Source organism: Motacilla alba, chromosome 2 (assembly GCF_015832195.1).
Source record: "Motacilla alba alba isolate MOTALB_02 chromosome 2, Motacilla_alba_V1.0_pri, whole genome shotgun sequence".
Taxonomy (NCBI): Eukaryota; Metazoa; Chordata; class Aves; order Passeriformes; family Motacillidae; genus Motacilla; species Motacilla alba.
In genome coordinates this window covers 132,004,011-132,023,146 of record NC_052017.1, presented here as the reverse complement: position 1 = coordinate 132,023,146, position 19,136 = coordinate 132,004,011, and the positions used below count along the sequence as shown (strand labels likewise).

The window sequence follows — 19,136 nt, the reverse complement described above, 5'->3', positions numbered from 1 at the left end:
TGGAAACAACTTACTTAAACAGTGAGGTGAAATGGAGAAATCAGATGTACCTGACTTCCACAGCACTTTTGACAATTTAGCAAGTTAAATATTAACTGCAATAAACTCTTTTAAAAGTATCTTTAAGTCTGAAAGCCTGTTAAGTGGTGCAGCATGATCGAATAAATCATTGCCTAAACATGGCTTCAAAAAAGAGGGAATGGTGAAAAAACTACACCATTCTCTTCTACTAGAAGAGAAAAACTGAAAATTCAGTAAAGGGAAGGGACCACTGAGTAATGGAAAGACTTTGGTAGGTTTTACAAAGGGGGACCAGGCTGCAGTGTATGTAATGGGGGAACTCAGTGAAATTTCTGAGAGATATTTCTCCATTTTCCCCCTTCTCTTTTATTATAATGGTTCTGTAAACATGTGACAATGCCCAACCAGTACTAGTTAGAACCAAAAGTCTGCAGACCTGCTTTGTCCTCAATACAGCTGAATATTATAGGATGTAACTATTTTAGCAGAAAAGCGTTATATATTTTGTGTGAAATATTTTCACACAAAAGTAAATCAGAAATTAATTTTTTTAATCCTTTCACATTTCAAAGCCACTTACTTTATGGCAATGAAATTATGACTTACAGCCAACAAAAAGCACTGGGGACTAAACATTCTTTTTCCTTTGTGCAATAGTCTTTACCCTTTCCATGAAAAATAAGACTACTTCAGTAGAAAAGGTAAAAGTAATATTATATATGTTAGCATAAAACTTCACTCTTAAGAGAGATGTAGATATTTTGTATTCCAAAGCAAAACAAATCCCTCAACATAATTTTATAACAAAACTACTTAGCACTAATTTGATAGACTACAATGACCCAATCCTCTTCAAACCGTTTTATTTAACATTTTTCTTAATTATAATAAATGTCATTATCATTACATCCCTTTTTTTCCATCTTACCGCTAAAATAAGTGGACCATCACAGGAGAAATGCATTAATAATTTTTTATATTACTAACAGACACCAAAAACTTTAAAACACATTTATAGGGTTTTAAATATACTTTCAAGAGAATATTATTATTGGAAAAAGTTAGCTAGAATTTTCAATTTAGCTAGAAATAGGGTGAAATTGCACTCTTAAATCAACAATTAGATTCTTAGGCAGACGGCCTGATTTTTGAGGCACTCCTCATTCAGCACCTGCCGAAGCTCTGAATGGGAAGGGTTTCTGGGTAGGACTGTCCTTGGGACTGCCCAAAGTGTCTGTCTGACCCCTCACACTTGTGCCAGTGCCTTCCTCCCAGGACCAGCTTCACTGTTACACAGCAGCTCCTGAACAGCTGCAGCTGAAACTACAGCCAGACAGAGAAAGACACAGAAATTGGTGCCACTTTGCCCAGACTATTTATATAAAATATTTCTTCCTGGTGCCCAGATTGTGACTTGCAATGGAAGAGACTTGGATGGAATGAGAACTGTGAGAAGATGGAAAGAACATGCTTTCCTCTGACAAGCATATGCTTCCAGGTCTCACCCTCGACAATATTCAGTTTAATCTCAAGCAGTTTCTGTGAATAACTCCAGGTCTTGAATGGCACATTTTAGGGAGCTTGGGACAACAGGGCTAAAGGACAGAGCATCTTAGGAACAGTTTTCACCTGAATGACACATGTACAGCCCATTCTGCTTATTTCCCCTCCACTCTGGTTTCTCTATTTCTCCCATACTCACTATCCTATTCCTAATGAAATATACATCAAAATAAAAACAGAACAAGAAAGAGATGTTTTTACATAAAATAAAAAAAACAAACCATACAATTGATAAAATACTCCCAACTAAATATTTTTTTTTTCATTAATTACATTTATTTGACAGTGGCCCATTTAGTTTCAGATAGTTAACGGAAGAAGTAAGAAAATTACCTGCAAAATCAATTTAAATATTCCATAAGAAAGGACTAACATAACCTAAAATGACACTGAGTCTAATCTGTGACAGATAGATTTGTTTTGTTTTATTAGAAGAATAATGATTTCATCAAAGTATGAAGAAAATTATAATTTGAAAAACACACACTTCATGTACTCTGGAGATAGTGCATGTGGGTTTTTTCTTTTTGTGTTGTCATTATTTCTGTTTGTTGGGACTCCTCTGTAAAAATCACAGTATTTACATAAATATTCAGAAAACTTCAAAAGAAAAACTCCATGATGTTTTTTGTTCTAGCATGGCATTGGAAAGAACTGAAAAGTTTCTCACAGAATCCAGCAGATCTTCATTTTGTCTCATCTGTGCCAAATCTGTATTAATTATTAGCACTTAGCCCTGATGCAAGAGTTGGTTATCAAGTAAAAATTTCTAACTTAGTTAAACTGTAATTGTAGCTTGAAGTAAGTGGAGCATGTTGAATAAGATAAGAATTACCTACATTGGAAGCCTTGCATTTCATAGGATGACACTCTTTCCAGCCATGTTTGTACAAAAATTTCTTTCATCACTATTAAAAAGTTAATGGATATTTATTGATTTTATTCAGCATATATTCCACCTGCCAAGATGGTAAAGGATAGTTAAAAATTATCTTGGAATGATAATTCAAGTTTCTTTTGTTTTCTATTTGAATTTGGAAAAGATAAAAAAGGGGTGCAGAGAAAGCAAAAATGTTTTTATGGTATTTTAATATTAGTCACTCGTATAATTCAGTAGTCTACAGTTTCAACTGAAAAAGAACAATCTTTACCTTCAGAATAGAACATTTTCACAAATTCCAGGGGAAACTACATCTTGCAGTTAGTGTTAAAAAGGTAAACTAAAGCTAAGTTCCAATGATTCATAAGTTAAAAATATTAAAAACCAGGTTGTTTAGTTAATAAAAAACTTAATCTTACCTTAAACTACACACAACTACAACAAATACACTAAAATACTTTGGTAATAACTCATAGTTCTTGTGTAACATTATCTCAGAAGATTAATCTTTTGCCCAGACAACATTTCCACAATAGCCATAGTTCCACCAAAGTCACAGAGTAAAAGGAAACATGATTAAAGAATTACAGTTTAATTATTCCTATACATTTGTATACAGAAGGTTCAGATTGCAATTTAGGCAAGGTTTTAATCAATAAAATTGAATATTACACATTTTTGTTTGAATTTAAGCGCTAGGAAATTATTCACGTTCATTTACGTATGATAAAATATTCTGTATGCTCTGATTACTATGTGAAAATATTTCTTCTTCCTGACTTCAGGAAATCCCTGTCTATCCTCAGATTCTGAGAATGCATAAATTACACACCATCTTTTCAGCATGTATTTTAGTATCTTAGAGAACAATCATCATCTTATAAGGAAGCTTCTAATGTTAATATTTACCATCCTTTCGCCTAGTTAGAGTTACCCCACAAAAGTTTCCTGGTTTGATGCAGAGTGTACCTGCCTGAACATTTCTGCCAGCAGGAGTGATAATAAGGATGTGAATATGCAGCCAAGAATAGGGTAAAGGCAGGGCTTTTTCAATGAGGGACATTATTGTCTTATGCCAATATTTTAAATTACTGCAAATTTAAAATATGTTACAGTAGAGTCCTCTAAATGCTGCAAAAGATCACACCCTTTTCACATATTCTAAGTACCATGGAAGTGTCTCAGTAGGAGAAGATTTAGCAAAACTTTTTTTAAAAATTCTCTACAATTAGAAATTTCTGTAAGTTTAAGCATTCTAGTTATATTCTCATCTAACCAGCTATGAAAAATATTTTTCTAGAAAAAATATCATTGGCAATACTAATGTTTTATAGTTAGGTACTACTTAGTCAATGTTGTAAGAAGTACTTTCAAAGCAGTGACTTTTCATTGCTTAAAAATATACAGAGAAAAGGGTAATATTTCTTATCTCTCAATATTTCTTACATTTGCACTTAAAATAGAGGCAGTTCATAGGAATAAGCTTAAAAAATGAAATAATAGCATTCTGAATTTCCAGTCAAACTCTTTATATATTTAAGTTACATTTATCTTACATAAGAGGTAGTGATGTCTATAAAAATAAAAATTATTTAATTACAAAAACAAAAAACAATCTCCTAAACTGCAATATTAAGTGAAATAATAAAAGGAAATTTTGTCACTCTCTGAAATCAGTTTTAATAAAACATGTCAAACATTTCATCATTTTAAATAACCATTTTTCTTTTGATCATTTAAAATTTGTACTTTGAATTGTAAAATATTCCTATACTGAAACTGTGTGAAAATTCAAAGTCTTTTCGTTCAACTGCTGCAGCTCAGTCCTGAAATTTTGCCTTCTAGTATAATTTGTTCCAGAGAAGTTAGACTTTCAGGAACTCTCTAACCTGAATGAAACAAATTTTAGAAACAATGACCTCGTTCTGATCTAATTTAGCTCAGTGTAACTTTGAAGCCAAAGTTGTTGAAGATGTATGAAACTGGCACAAGCAAGATTGAAATCAGGTCTCTTATCTCTCTGAATTTAAAAGTGAGAGCTCTCTGATGGAATCCCACTTCCTTTGCATCTCTTCTCATATAAGACACACACGGTTCTTGCAGTAGGACTCAGGAAATGTGCTTTCTCCTTCTCACACCATGAGCTACCATACTTTTTCTAACTTGCGACAAGCATATTGTTTTCAAATAGATCTAATTCTCCATCAAAAACTAAACTGGATTTCTACCAGATTGGTTTCAAATCTGCAATAAACAAGTAGGTCCTGGAGGCTCTTCCAGACATGAGGATATTTTAAGCTCTATCACGAAAGAGGACAGTTCACAAGTTTGTAAATGACCACAACACAGCCAGTGCAAGGTTATATATTTATGTTTTAGTGTGCTTAGTGACAAAGAACAGTGTATTTTCACCTGGTCCTGCAAGCACACGTTTCTGCTCAGTCTGCGCTCTGCAGCTTTCAATCAACAACACACGAATGTTTAATGTTTTAAGATTGCTCAAGTCTATCCACATGTTTTGTTAGGGGGTTGGTGAACAGCTGGCTGAATATGAGCTGGCTGCATGCCTTGGTGACTAAGAAGGCCAGTCACATCCTGGCTGGTATCAGCAATAGTGTGGCCAGCAGGACCAGGGCAGTGATCACCCTCTGGTACCCAGCACTGGTGAGGCTGCACTTTAAATACTGGCTTTGGTTTTGGGCCCCTCACTACAAGACAAACATGAAGGTGCTGGAGTGAGTCCAGAGAAGGGTAACAAAGCTGGTGAAGGGTCTGGAGCACAAGTCCTGTGAGGAGTGGTTGAGAGAGCTGGGGATGTTTAGCCTGGAGAAAAGGAGGCTCAGGGAGGACCTTATCGCCCTCTACAACTACCTGAGAGGAGTTGTAGCCACGTGGGTGTGGGACTCTTCTCTAAAGCAACAAGCAACAGAAAGGAGAGGAAATGGCCTCTTGGGGTTGCAGGGGAAATTTAGACTGGATATAAAGAAAAAAATTCTTCACTGAAAGGGTTATCAACAGAACAGAACAGGCTGCCCAGGGGACTAGTTGATTCACCTCTCCTGGAAGTATTGAAAAGCCATGGATGTGACACTGGTTTAGTGGTGAAATTGTCATTGTTAGGTTAATAGTTGGACTTTATCCCAAAAAGCTCTTCCAACCTTAAGATTTCTATCTTTCTGTGCATATGAGTTTCTTTGATAATAAAAACTAACTAGCCATCATGTTTTAATAAAATAAGAGTGAAAGCAAACACTAAATTAAAGAACTGACAAAACACAAACACATTTGGCTTTCCCACCACAGATTCCACCCACATTAGATGTCAGCCACCATTTGTGCAAACAGATACCTCTCACAGGGTGCTCTGAAAAGTGCTGGGAGCATGGTATGCGTGTTTGCCTGCACTGTTTACCGTCACCGGAGAATCTACTATGTCCTACTTTTTATTTAGAACAAATTAGGGCAATATTTAGAACTATCACGCACCTAGATTTCCTTGAATGAATTCGCTTCTTCCATGTAGAGATTGTCTCTTGCTGAATCCCTAGAGTTTGAGAGATTTGTAAAGGCTTGTTTTTAAGACCCTCAGGTGTTTGGGGAAGGTGCAGATAGAGCCCCAGCTTCAGCGCAGGTCACCTCTCTTGTGTCTGTGTTCTGAGTGGGGGTAAAACAACCCAGGAATCACAAGCTTTCCTGAGTCTCTTCAGATTGGTCCTTTGGCAGACTGCAGGTGTGACAGTAGTGCCATAAGAAACACATGGACAGTGGTACTGTTTGATTTTCTAAATTTACCTGTAAAGCCTGTGGACACACAGAATTAGCCAGTAGCACTCTGCTTCACATCTGCTTCATGCTGGGTAACAAATTAAAGGAGCCCTTTCAAACCTCCCCTTAAGGCCTACTCCTTAGAATTGCACTGAGAAACATCTAACTGAACGTAAAGGTAAAAAAGTACTCTCACTGTCCCTCACAATAGAAGACACTTTAATTGGACAATCAATGTAGAAAGCTTGGCCTAACTTGCACACCTCAAAATATAGCTTTATTTGGGCCTCTGTAGGTGACATAGTTGACTCTGCTACAATACCATCACAACTGTCCCCTTTTTATAAGCCACATTTCTCAGAGCCTTCAAACTGCACCATGTAAACTGAGATGGTTTTGAGAAAGAATTGGTGATTTGAACAGTCTAGAACATTTATAATGTGAGTATAATCCCTGGGGTTAGTGACGGGGGAGCTATTTTATAGCCATTTAAAATTTATGATTTCATAAAAATATTGGCATTTGAAGAATTGTTTTTCTCTCACATTTTAAGCAGTTTTGATCTTTTATTATTAGGGAAAATAGCAATATACCTAATATTTTGGTCCAAAACATATAGGCAACTCCTTTTTTTTCCTCTCCAAAGTGTATTTCCTAAGACAGGCAGGAGGTCCTGTCATGGGGATATAGCTTTGCACTGTCTGCTACACTGATCTCAGGACTGGCAATAAGGGTTGTAAATTGAGACATCTTTGCAGTTACAGAAGCCTGGTATTCACAGCAAGAGTGAAGAAGGGTGTCTTACATAATGTGGAAAAAATATTGTGAGTTTCAGAAAAATTTGAACACAATAAGAAAGAATTGTTCATCCTATGCACAGAAAAAGGCAGAGGCCATCTGTTAAATTGGTGCTCAGTTATGTCACTAAAAAGAGTTTCAATGTCTGTGAAGACCTGCACAAAATTCACGCTGGAAAATATGTCTAATTCTGTCACAGTTTAAGTTTTAGGTAAACATATTTGTATTCTCAGCTATGTCAATTTAACACTGTTCTCATGCATTGTTTCCTGAGCTTCTAAAGGATGAATTCACCTGTCAATGTCAGCTCCTGACATTTCAGTGGTCTTAGTACATCTCATCCCACTAAACACCATCCCAGCCCTTCATGTCAATGCTGCCAGGTCCACAGTCCTTGCCCAAGAGTTCTAGTCCCTCTTTGCAAAAAATGCCCCTCCAATGGTTGAAAGACAGGGGAGAAGTAGGAGAGACTGAGGATATTATTTGATTATGTGACAGAGCCTGGTACAGCTCCAGGTACTGGAGTTACTACTGGAATGGCTTCCTGTGCTATGCATGGTCATTTCCCCCTAGCCCAGGACCCCCAGCACAGGCTGGGAGCAGACATAGTCAAAGCAGTCACATCCTTCCCCAGTTCAAGCAGCTGCTCTTCTCCTTTATGAAAAACCAAGGTTTTCTCCACATCGGTTCCAGCTGCAGGCCACCACTAGGCCACTTTGACACAGTTACACTTGAATGTCATGACAAAGTGCTTACACTAATTCAATCAAGATTAACAAAACATAGTAGGGAGCTTTTTCTTTTTCTTTCCTGCAAAATCTTTGCAAGCTTTTAAAATTAATTTGTATAACAACTATGAAGCTTCATTCACTCACTCAGAAATCAGGACAGACATGACATTGTCATTATTGTTAACTATTGTTATCAATAAGAATGTTTTCTTTGACACTTAAAATGCAAAATATTGAAGTGAAAGCTGTAAGTTTTGTAAGATCATTATTATGACAGAGAACCTAGAATTGTAGAGCATGTTTAAAACTCCCATCTGAAAGGAGCAGCAGGCCCAATATGTAGGCCAGACCTACTTCTTGTCAAAGTCTGGTGCATCCCTGAGACCCAGCTGTGAAGAGAAAGGTTCTTATCCTGGAAAGGCCCTCAGCCGTCATGGATTTTTCAGGTGGGCAGAAAAGTGGCAATAAGAAGTCCAAGGGCAATCAAAGACAAACATCTGGGCTTTAGGATGACAGGTTAAGGAATCAGGAGTACAAGTGGGCTTCTCCTCTATTCTCCCACTTGCAGGAAATGAGGAGGGCAGAGAGGGAGATCCAGCACATCAGTACTTGACTCAGAGCCTGGCGTCACTGGGAGAATTTTGTGGGTTTTTGATCATGTTTACAGTTACATGACACCAGGCCTGCTGATGACAAATGGGGGTCACCTGTCTCAAAAGGGGAAAGGATTTTTCTCAGGCATTAGGAGGGTTCATGGAGAGAGCTTTAAACTAGGTCTGAAGGGGAAAGGCATGAAACCAGACTTGCTACAGACAAACCAGGCAGCAGCCTTACAGTGTTTGAGAGACATTTTGCTAGTGGGGTCTTTCATTCTGCTGTCTCCATGGAGGTAGAGGATAGAGAGCCATGCAGCAGCAGATACAAGGGTTATTGATGTGTTAGAAGCCATGGAAGTGCTAAATTAGTGGTAATCAATAATCACGTAAATCTTTTCCAATCTAAATGATTCTGTGCTTTTATAATCCTAAATGTATATGCTTTGTGTCTTATGTGTACAAAAAATATAATGTCTATATCATGTATTTCTGACATGTCTGACACTGAATTGCCTTAAATAAGCATTTTGTTACTACTTCCCCTGTATTGATTGGTCCAATTTTCCTCAAGGTTGCTTCTAAGAACATAATCATGAACACCATAAGGTTGACATAAGTTTTTTCTACTCATCAGGAAGACTAAGGGGGTCAAAGTTTCAGCACAGTTGTTTCACTAAGTACATGCAACTGTCTACTTTGACCTGGTGAAATTTCCTTCCATTCTACACTCCCTTGCTCCTTACTTATCAGACCATGGTTGTGAATATTGACATATGAAAATTCAGAGTTATTTCACTTACTCAAGTTAATTACTTGCTTCAGAACATATTTGATAGTAATAATAATAATAATAATAATAATAATAATAATAATAATAATTAATAATAATAAGTAGTAGTAGTAAATTTTCTATTCACAATCCACAACTGCAGATAACCATTTAGGGAAAGTTATAAAGGTTCACTGGTATAAGAATAATAACAAAAGAAGCTTAAAACAACATACATGAAGATAAGCAAACTAATAATATTCATTTGATTGAATTAAGATTCATGGTCCCCAATACTTTCATATTTAATTAGAAATTATCTTTTTATAAGCTGGGAAGTCATTTCAGTCAATCTTAGTTTCCTTTCTGACATTGGAGTAACTCCAAAACTATTTCTAAAAAGCACTAAAACCAAAAATCATCCTAGTACCACTAGAAAAAGAAACCTTGATTGATGTAAACTGCATCAGTCATTTTAAATTTGTCTCAATACTTCAATGGGTTAACTTTATAGACACAGGTCTTTTTGCAGGTCAGACATTCTTTAACCGGCAGCAGACAGCATGAAACTGGCATAAGGGCTGTATCATGTGCTCCAGTTAATTCAACAAAAACGCGGTCATGCGCCCACACTTGATCCAGATCAAATATGCACTCATTGTGATCCAGGAGCACGCAAATCTGGTATTAAAGAACATGAAACCGTGGCCTTATATGACAGCCCAGCTTTAGATATTTTGGAGATTTCATTGAGAGGTTTTTCAGTAGACATGTTTTTTCCTTTAACTTATCCAAATACTTATAGGAGCTGTGATGTTCTTTCCCACGTAAATCATTAAATTTATGTAAATAAAACACAAAATCAGCAAAAAATCCCAATCTCCATCACAACAAAGTTGAGTCATCTGTGAAGGGTTATAGATGTGTGGTTGCAACCAATTTAAATAGCTAAAATAAATCTCCAAAGTAATAGAAACCAAATCAAATCTGTATAGTGAAGCAATTAAAAAATTATAAGTCTTACCTTTTTCACTAACACTTTCACTTTCAATCTCTACATCATCACAACTTGTATATTCTGGAGTGGATGCCAGTTCTTCTTCTGAGCTACTTAATGAAACCTGGCGCATTTTACCTCCTTTTTTCGTTTTATGGGGCTTTGGTGGTGGAGGTCTGACAGATTCAGACTGGTCCGAGCTGAGTGAATCATTCCGTAACATGGTCTCCATCTTTTCACGTTTTGTTTTCCGGACAGCAGAACTGGGATCCAAATGGTGCTGTTTCCTTAAAGAATCAGACCGCCTCATGTCTGGTCTTTCCAGAGGAATTGGACTCCTCCTAGGTGTAGGAGGGCTATGATTTGTGGTCCTCTGACGATTGGGACTTGGTCCCTGAGCCTCTCGAGTTCTTTCCATAGAGTATGAACGTTGGTTTTCCATGGCAGCCCTGCGCTCAGACACTGATCTTTGTCTTGATGGCCGTTCCATCCTGAGCATGGACATTCGAGAATCTTCCAACTCTGTATTTGCCAGTGAGACATCGCTATGCCTGCGTTCATGACGTGCTCGGGACACTTCAGCGTGGATACGCATTTGCTCCTCATATGGCTGTGGCTTGACTGGATAACGAGCCAAATTAGGATCACTCCGGTATCGGGCCTGGTATTCCTCTTCCCTCCTTTGCCTTTCATATTCTTCCCTGCTTTGCGCATCTTCTTCTTCTACCGGATACTCCTTGGAACGCCTGCGGCTCCTTCTGTTGGAATCTCTGTAATCACCCAGTTCAGGTTCTTCGTATAACTGGGGCCCACGCTGTGACCGCCTGTCTGAATAATCTGATGGTGACCTGGGCATCGCACTGTCTGATGTAGCATACTGTGAATATTCGTCTCTCTCGTCCCTTTGGTCGTATCTTCTGCTCTGTTCTCTTGATATTGAAGGGCTTCTTTTCCTAAATAATCATGGCAAGAAAGCAGAAAGAGAATTCTTTCAATATTTTATGTAGCACAAATATACAGTTAATGCTAGTTAAAAGACAAAATGACCAGCTGATGGAAAAAAAATCTGTTCATTGCATTTTTTGTGAATGCTCTCACATTTTCTGTTCTAAATTAAAGAAAGGATGTCATGCTATAAATCTGCTTACGGTGCATAGCTTGAATAAAAAACAGCTTTGAAGGAAAAATGCTAATATGACTTTATAAAATATAGAATACAAATACTTAGGCTACTTTGTAGTCATGACTGCTTTACAAGTACCAAAATTGTATAATCCTTTGTAATCATTTTACAGCAATATAACTTGACCATATACTTCTGTTTCATAGAGTTTTATAATCACCATGGAAATTAGGGTTAGAAGGATCATTCAGCTAGTTTACTCTTTTAGCAGCTGTTATTGCTCAAAAACACACATTTCAGTTCCCACAAAACTACAATTTGCACCAAGGGCAGAAAATAGACAAAGATTCAATGGCAGCACTTTTCTAGATCAGATGAAATCAGAAGTCCTGAACTCAGAAAACAAACCACACTTTTGTGTTGTGAAGGGAAAGAGTTTCAAAGTGCTGCCTCTGTCTGATAGGAGAGAAAACATTCTTTTCACAGCCAGGAAAGAAATGCAGTCTCTGCTCAACAAGGAAAAAGGACAACTGTCAGTACAGAGTGTGCATGGCCTGTGGGGTGACTGGCAAACTGGCATCCTGTACTGTTTTAGGTACCATACAGAATTACTAAACTGTGCTTGAAAGATTTGGACCCAGTACTGCCTTGTAAATAGTAAGGTACTTTAGCTTTGCAATGGCATCTACAAATGAGAAAACTAATTCAGTCTTGCAAAAATGAAACTCTTCGTGTGAAGCATGACAAGTTCTTTAAACATCATGCAGATGCCTATTTGCTTACAGTGAAGCTAAGATGTCCCATCTGTCTTGTTACAGTGGTGTAAGCACAAATTATAACCTCTTTACATTTTACAAAATCTCCACAGATTCTGCTACTGGGGACTCAACTTGAATCACTCTAATGTAACGTGAACAGAGTTTCATAAAGCTAAAACCAGAATGGCCAACAGGAAGGGACAATTAGAACAGAACTGCCCAAATGCAGACAGTTTGCAAAGACATAAAAGCTTCATTAAGACAGCAGAGATTAGATACAGAAATGCTTTAAGGAAGATAAATATTTCTCAATTAAATACTTCAGATGATGAAAAATTATGCCACATCCCAAAATAAGTTGTTCCAATAGCAGATTACCCAATCCCTGAAAATTTCTGTCATAGCAAAAGTGTGCATGACTTCCTCTCCCCAGTTGTGTCCCCCATATAGGAAAAATCTGCATTTATCAGGTACAGGCATTCATCCATGTGAATCTCATTGCAAGATTAAGAGAAATACATGTATACATGAAATGCACATATACTATACTGTTAATACTCACACTGTCTATACTCAGTCTATATAACCTATAGATCATGTGTCTTCAGAGCCACATTGTTTGCATCAATTTGATTTTCCAAAGCATTAAAACACTCTAGAACATAAGGTTTACAGGATCAACTCCATGATGAACAGTGTAACACACAAAGCCATACAGATTCTAGTTTGACAAATCTCACGTGTGCCTTGGAGCAGCCTGAGTGTACACACACTTCAGGATTAAACATCTGCATACTTGTATCTACAGCAATACAAACAAAACAGTGAGAATTGCTTTAGCTACAAATAGAAGATTATATAAACATACACAAAACATGTGCATGTGTATATACAAATAAATAAATTAATATATCACTCCATGTCACGGCGTCCTCATATGGACACAATCTTCTGATGATGTTATGACTATAATGTTATGGGGGGAAGGCTGAGGAGGATAGAAGACATGGATTTTTGTACAAGTGAAAACATTATTGTAGACTTGTTGCTGAGGAAAATGTATTTCTATTAAGGAAATACATCATCAGATGAACTGGCTCATGGCTTACTAAAAAGTACACCTGTTTTTTCCAGCATTAACTATGTTAATGAGAGAAGAATGTGTTGATTTAGCATTATATTTTTATACCACTTGTACAAACATTCTCTAACCTCGTGTGCTACATTTACTACAAATGGTAATTTTCCTTCCTCCGTTTAAGATATAAAAATAGGAAACCATCTATGGCTGACAGTGATGTGAAGAGCAGCAGGGTCTAATCTACTCTAACCTTTCATTGTGGAAAAACCTTTGCATGGCTGCCCTGTGTGTGGCAACTACTAGGGCCCATGCAAGAAAAAGGACCTACCTGCAAATATAGTGCTTTTCTTCAGAGAAAGCAGCCTAACAGAAAAAAAGTAACTAATTGAATTCCTGGCCGATGTTCACTGACATCATCAAACACCCTTTCTAATTAATTTCATTCCTGTTGAAGTCAACTTACTTCACTATTGAAGTCACTGAACTAACCAGAAGTTGTAGTCCTGTCCATCGGAAATAAATTAACTGTACCTGTACACCTGATCAGCCAGAAACCTACTGCCAGGAGAGGGCTCATCCTGCCCAAAGTCACCGGACTCTTAGTACTAAAGTCTGTCATTCTCTACTGATCATCACAGCACAATTAGATTCCCTTTAGTATTCAACAAATTTTTAATTATAAAAATACCTGCTATATACAGAGTTGTACAATGAATGCTATACATTTTAAATCAGAGTTATGAAATCACAGTAGGAGGCAACTAGTACTGATGAAAACTTATGGCCTCTACCTACTATTAAAAATCTGCTGCTATTTTTAGATCACTAGCTAATTCTCACTCACCTTCATGAGCATCTGTCTAATCCATTTCTCACCATTAACTACCTTAAAGATACCTTAATAAAACCCTTTCATCAAGTACTCCCAGCTGGATACACCATGGAAAATGACTACTCCTGTCTGTCCAGGACTTCCCTGAAACTTTAAAAGCTAAGTGAACTTTAAGGGTGTAATATGTACCCTCCAGCTGCCAGCTGAACTAAGCGCTATATATCTCTTGTCAGAAGGATTGCCACCCTTTCTGAAAGGGTTATCACACCTTTTCTGAAAAATCTTCCAGGCCATTGTGATTGCTACTTGTTTGAAACAACCATAAAATAAAATCTCTATTATGTTTAAAAACTCTGCAAAAAATCTCTTTGTCAGGCACGTCTCTTTTTTCAGATACAGTATATGAAAATTATTTTTTCCTACTTATTATTGTATATTTATTTTTATTGTAATTTATTGATACATGACATTTGATCTTTTAATACACAACCCATAACCCTACACTGATGGAAACCATATTTCCAGTGCACTACAGATATCACTAATATTATGGAAAAGCAAACAGCTTGACTGTAATCTGTACTCCTGCTCATAAAGTTAAATTATTCAACTCCCCCACATCACAATAGAATTAAGTGCTTAAAATATAACATAGAAGAATATAAGACAGCTATTCAGCTTTGATGGCTGTGATTTCCATAATGGAACTAAATATCTTGAAACTCTGACATGCACTTGGATTCTGCCTTAAAGAGAAAAACTCTTCTCCTTTGATTTAGGTTTTTAGAAAATTGACCCAAATTTACTCTAGAAAAGGATATTTAAAAAATTAAGCATGCATCACATTTCAGAAGTAAGCGACATTTAAAAATGTTGTAATATATAAAATATTTATATCACTGTCAAAACTAGATATCAGACCCTCCTGCTAATAATCTTTTCCTCAGATTAACAGAACACACATTTGAACTGGAGAAAACCTTTGTGAAAATATCATTCTGCAGTTGTGTTTGACCACCTGAAGCAAGCTGCATTTACTTGAAGAGTATTGTTTATCAGAAGCTTTGGGACAATTAAAAAATTATAATTTGGGTCAATTAAACAATGCTCTCAGTGGGCCTGAGCCATCAGCTACTTGGAAATTAATACTGGCCATCTACTAGTAAGACCTAATTATAATTTACTAGACAATACTTTAAAATGTTGTTCTCTCTTTCCTACAAATTATCAAGGAATAAAGTTGAATAGAAAATTAAAACTGAAAATATATCTCCTGCATATATTGTAATGTTGCCTAACTCAAAAGGTGATCCTTTCAATACATGAAAGAATAATTCAGAGAAGGTAAAAAATTGACATTTTCCACCAGAAATTTTTTACAAAAGCCATGCAAGATACAGAGCTTTTTGTTAGAGACCTCATCAAATACCCTGAACATAGCTTTATTTCTCCTTTACTATACAGCTTCTATCAGGGAAAGTGCATTTGTTGGTCCCTGAGTGGTCATTTAAGAACAGTTCTTCTACTATTTGAAATTTTTTATTTCTATGTGTTGAATTCAACAAACAGACAGGACACTTGTTTTAAAACAACAGTGGCAGGGAGCAGATGAAGCACTTGTCACACAGTTCCCAGGCTGCCAGGAGCTGAGCTGAGCACTCTCTGGACCTTGCACCCAAAGCCCCATGAGTGAAATGAACCCAGAAAACTTGCTGTGCAACTTAAGGGTCTGCCTGCCTTTCACAGGAAGTGTTCTACTCTCTCATTTAGGAAACCATCTCCACCGACTTCCTTTGCCAGAATGAAAAATCTGCAATTTTTTTGGCAGTTCTAACTGGTAATGATTTAACTCTTCATTCTTCTCATAACTTCTGCCTTTGCTGAGTCATACTGTGCAGGAGAATTCATTTTGCACACTCTTCAAAGCAGCTATGGCTCCCTTATTGAAAAAAGAGGGTTTGTTTTTTTTTACTTCAAAGCAGTTCCAGTTTTCACCAAGATCTCTCTTTACAGTTTCTCTATGCTGTCTAGTTTTATACTAGATTAAACTTATGATTTGTTGGTTCACCTCTCCTTATTTTCTCACCCTCTCAACAAAAATGAAGAATGTAAGCAACCAGTGCACAATTCACAAGTTAGTTAATTTAAAGAGCCCACTTTGATAAATAGAAAAGGTGTTTATTGCATTTGACCAATAGTGTTTTTAAAAAAATGTTCTGAAGTACATCTAACACTCACATATCTAAGGAATCCACTAGGTAAACCTCATGTGAGACAATATTTCATTCCTCATTTCAGCCATGCCTTGTGATTTTATCTTATAGAAATCATGCTTAGAAACATTAGAATACACTACAGCTAAATATCTCCAAAGAATATGAATGAAGTTCACAATTCAGTAAATTTACTGAAGCATGAGATTGGTATAGCAGAGGTTGATCTCTATTAGATTTTATCCGAAAATAAGAATTCACTGACTGCAGGCTTGTATCAACAGAATGAAAGGAAATCTGTAGTAACAAAATGTTAATATAATTAAAGTCACCACTGATAACAATTTTGCTTCGGACTTGACATGATTGCACAGACATATGAAACAATACATTTTTATTCTATACAAGTAATTCAGAATTGCAAAAAATTCAGCATTGCAGCAGGGTTGCTTTCAATTTGTATGAGGAAAAGAGTTATAACATGGAAAAAACTGCTGAACAAAAGAGGCGATTGTATCAATGGCTAATCTACAAATATTAAGGTAATACGTTTGTTTCACTTTTTTTCCTTAAGTTAAAAACATCACAAATAGGAAAACTGGACTAACAGTAGAAATTATTTTGTCCTCCTTTATTTTGCCTGAGTATTCAGTAGCCCTTAAATCATATAATATGATTTTAGAGAACTGCAAACTGAGAGATAAAACAATTATATTCTACTGAGTGATCTTTCAGATATATTGATGAATGCTTACCTCTTAAAAATAGGCTAAACACGCCAAGATTTTTCATTATTTCTACTTCTGAACATTTTCAAAATTAATATTTTGTTAATTATTTCCACTTAATAGATAAACAAGCAATACTGCACCTTTTCTTTCAGTAAAAAATTTGTTTCAAAAAAGATAATAATAAAAGCTATACCAAATAGCAAATGGATTAGATTTTTTTTCAAGAATAATTGGTAGGAATGGGCATTCTTGTCATCTGCATCAGTACCGACACTACAGAAACCATTTGCAGAAGGGTGGAATCAATTAACAGCTGTCTAACAGCAGGATTCAAATTACTTTAAAACACTGGGTGTTAAAAGAATAGTAGGTCACAGAAACACAAACATAAGAATGAGTAACTATAATACTGAACTGTTACTAAAAAATACAAATAATATAAAATAAAAGAACAATTCAAAATTCTACATGTACTATTTTTATTAAATTAATGTTTCAAGAATTATTCTTATCACAGAAAATAGAATACAATTTAAGAAACTTATAGGGTAACAAAATATTTTTTTAAGATAATATTTGCATATATCTGAAGCACAAGAAAAAGTTTTTCAGTACTTCCACTGAGTTTTTTTACTAAAAGCAAAAAATATCTCACTAATCATCCCCCAGAAGAATAAGAAATGCTGAGCATAGACATTGTTTTCACACAACACATTCCACATCTTTCTTCCCTTCTTTACCTGTTGATCAGCCACTGCACATCTGGGAAGTTGGAAGCCTCGGGTTCATGAGAATACATCAATTTCTGTTCTCACTAGCGCTTTCATTTAATCCTCTAGGTTCAGTGAAATCATATAAACAGTCTCTTCATTTCGAGACACAATTGTTTAGGTATGTATTTTACAAACCCTTCCCTGCCCCCGAAATGCACTTATAAAATATAAGGCATCTAGGAAAAAAATAAAGTTTAGTATCTGCAACAACAGCAATTCAAGTCAGAGAGCTGACCCAATGGGAAGCTATTGAGAGCATGAGGGGAGTGTTACAGTTTAATGCTGTTACCATGTGCTGTATATAGCTGGAGGTCAAGTAAGAATTTACCCTATAAGGAGGATTATGGTACTTAGCTGATTAGTGCCTTGCTACAGTACTATTGCCTACAAATGTACATGCTGGTCAGGACATTTCATTTAAACTATTTTTAAAATTGTGCAGGTCCAGTATTTCATATTTCGTGATTCTAGATCCAGCATTTTTTTTATGTTCTAGGTCTCCAATAAAGTTATGTATTAACATAGTTATAGTTTGAATTTTTAGTTATAGTAAGAAGTCAAATTTTGGCATAATTTTCAGCTATTAGACTAAAATAGTTGTGGCATCTTTTTCAGTCTGATGTGCTGCACATACCGTAAAACTGAAAACATCTTTTCTTGCACAGTTAAAAAAAAAAAAAAAAAAAAAAAAAAAAGTGAAAATCAATGGACTAATTATTTCCAAAAACAGTCATCAAAACTCACATTCAAAATATGTTGAAAATGTGAAAATAATAGAAAGCAAATGTATATCTTTATTTGCCTTTAATAAATTATAAACTTTTTTTTTGTTTTCCACAGCTTTTTCTACCTATGCAAACTAGCTGATGAATATATTATGTTTAATATAAAGTGCTAACCAAATCTGACTGCAATACATTCAAGCCATGATAAAGTAGCATGACATGGAAAAACTAGACTTAGCTGAAACCTAGCTTTCCTCCACCTCAATAGTCATGAGTTCAGATTCCTAGGAAAGGCATTATGACATCAAAGTTTATTTGCTCAGCCATCACAGAGATTATATCATAACAGACTTCATCTATATATCATTTCATCTAATTTTGAGTCTAATCTTTTTCAAGTGTTTTAGTTTCTTACCACAGGGATTGTTCAGCAGGTGCTTTTACCAACAGCTGGAAGTATCCTGGTTCTTCAAAGGAAACCTTTAAGTTTGATGAGAGGGAGAATTTTCTTTCAAAGAAACACTACATTATTATATGGGTATTATCACCATTGCATAAAAAATAAAGCTATTTCAATAATGACCAAACTAAGAAAATGTCAGTGACATGAACTGTCACTTGAGAATTGTTTTTCTTAATAATATCTGGAGGCTATTTTGGACTGTTGAACTTTTAAAACTCTAACTATACTAATGAACCTGAGTCAGTACATATTCTATTTTTTCTATCTCTTCATTGTGTCCACAATTACACTATAAATGTGATATCATGCAATGAACT

At 35.9% G+C, this 19,136-nt stretch overlaps 1 protein-coding gene across 50 annotated transcripts in view; it reads right to left on the bottom strand.

Annotated features, from left to right (window-relative positions):
• RIMS2 (regulating synaptic membrane exocytosis 2) overlaps positions 1-19,136 on the bottom strand; it is a 456,016-nt gene that overhangs the window by 252,998 nt on the left and 183,882 nt on the right. For 49 of the 50 annotated variants that reach the window (XM_038164450.1, XM_038164024.1, XM_038164200.1 and 46 more), the window contains one exon: positions 10,148-11,073. In XM_038164450.1, coding sequence (XP_038020378.1) covers positions 10,148-11,073 — 926 coding nt within the window. Of the gene's footprint in view, positions 1-10,147; positions 11,074-17,598; positions 18,255-19,136 lie in introns of those variants that run through there. The other variant, XM_038164415.1, reaches the window with a different exon arrangement.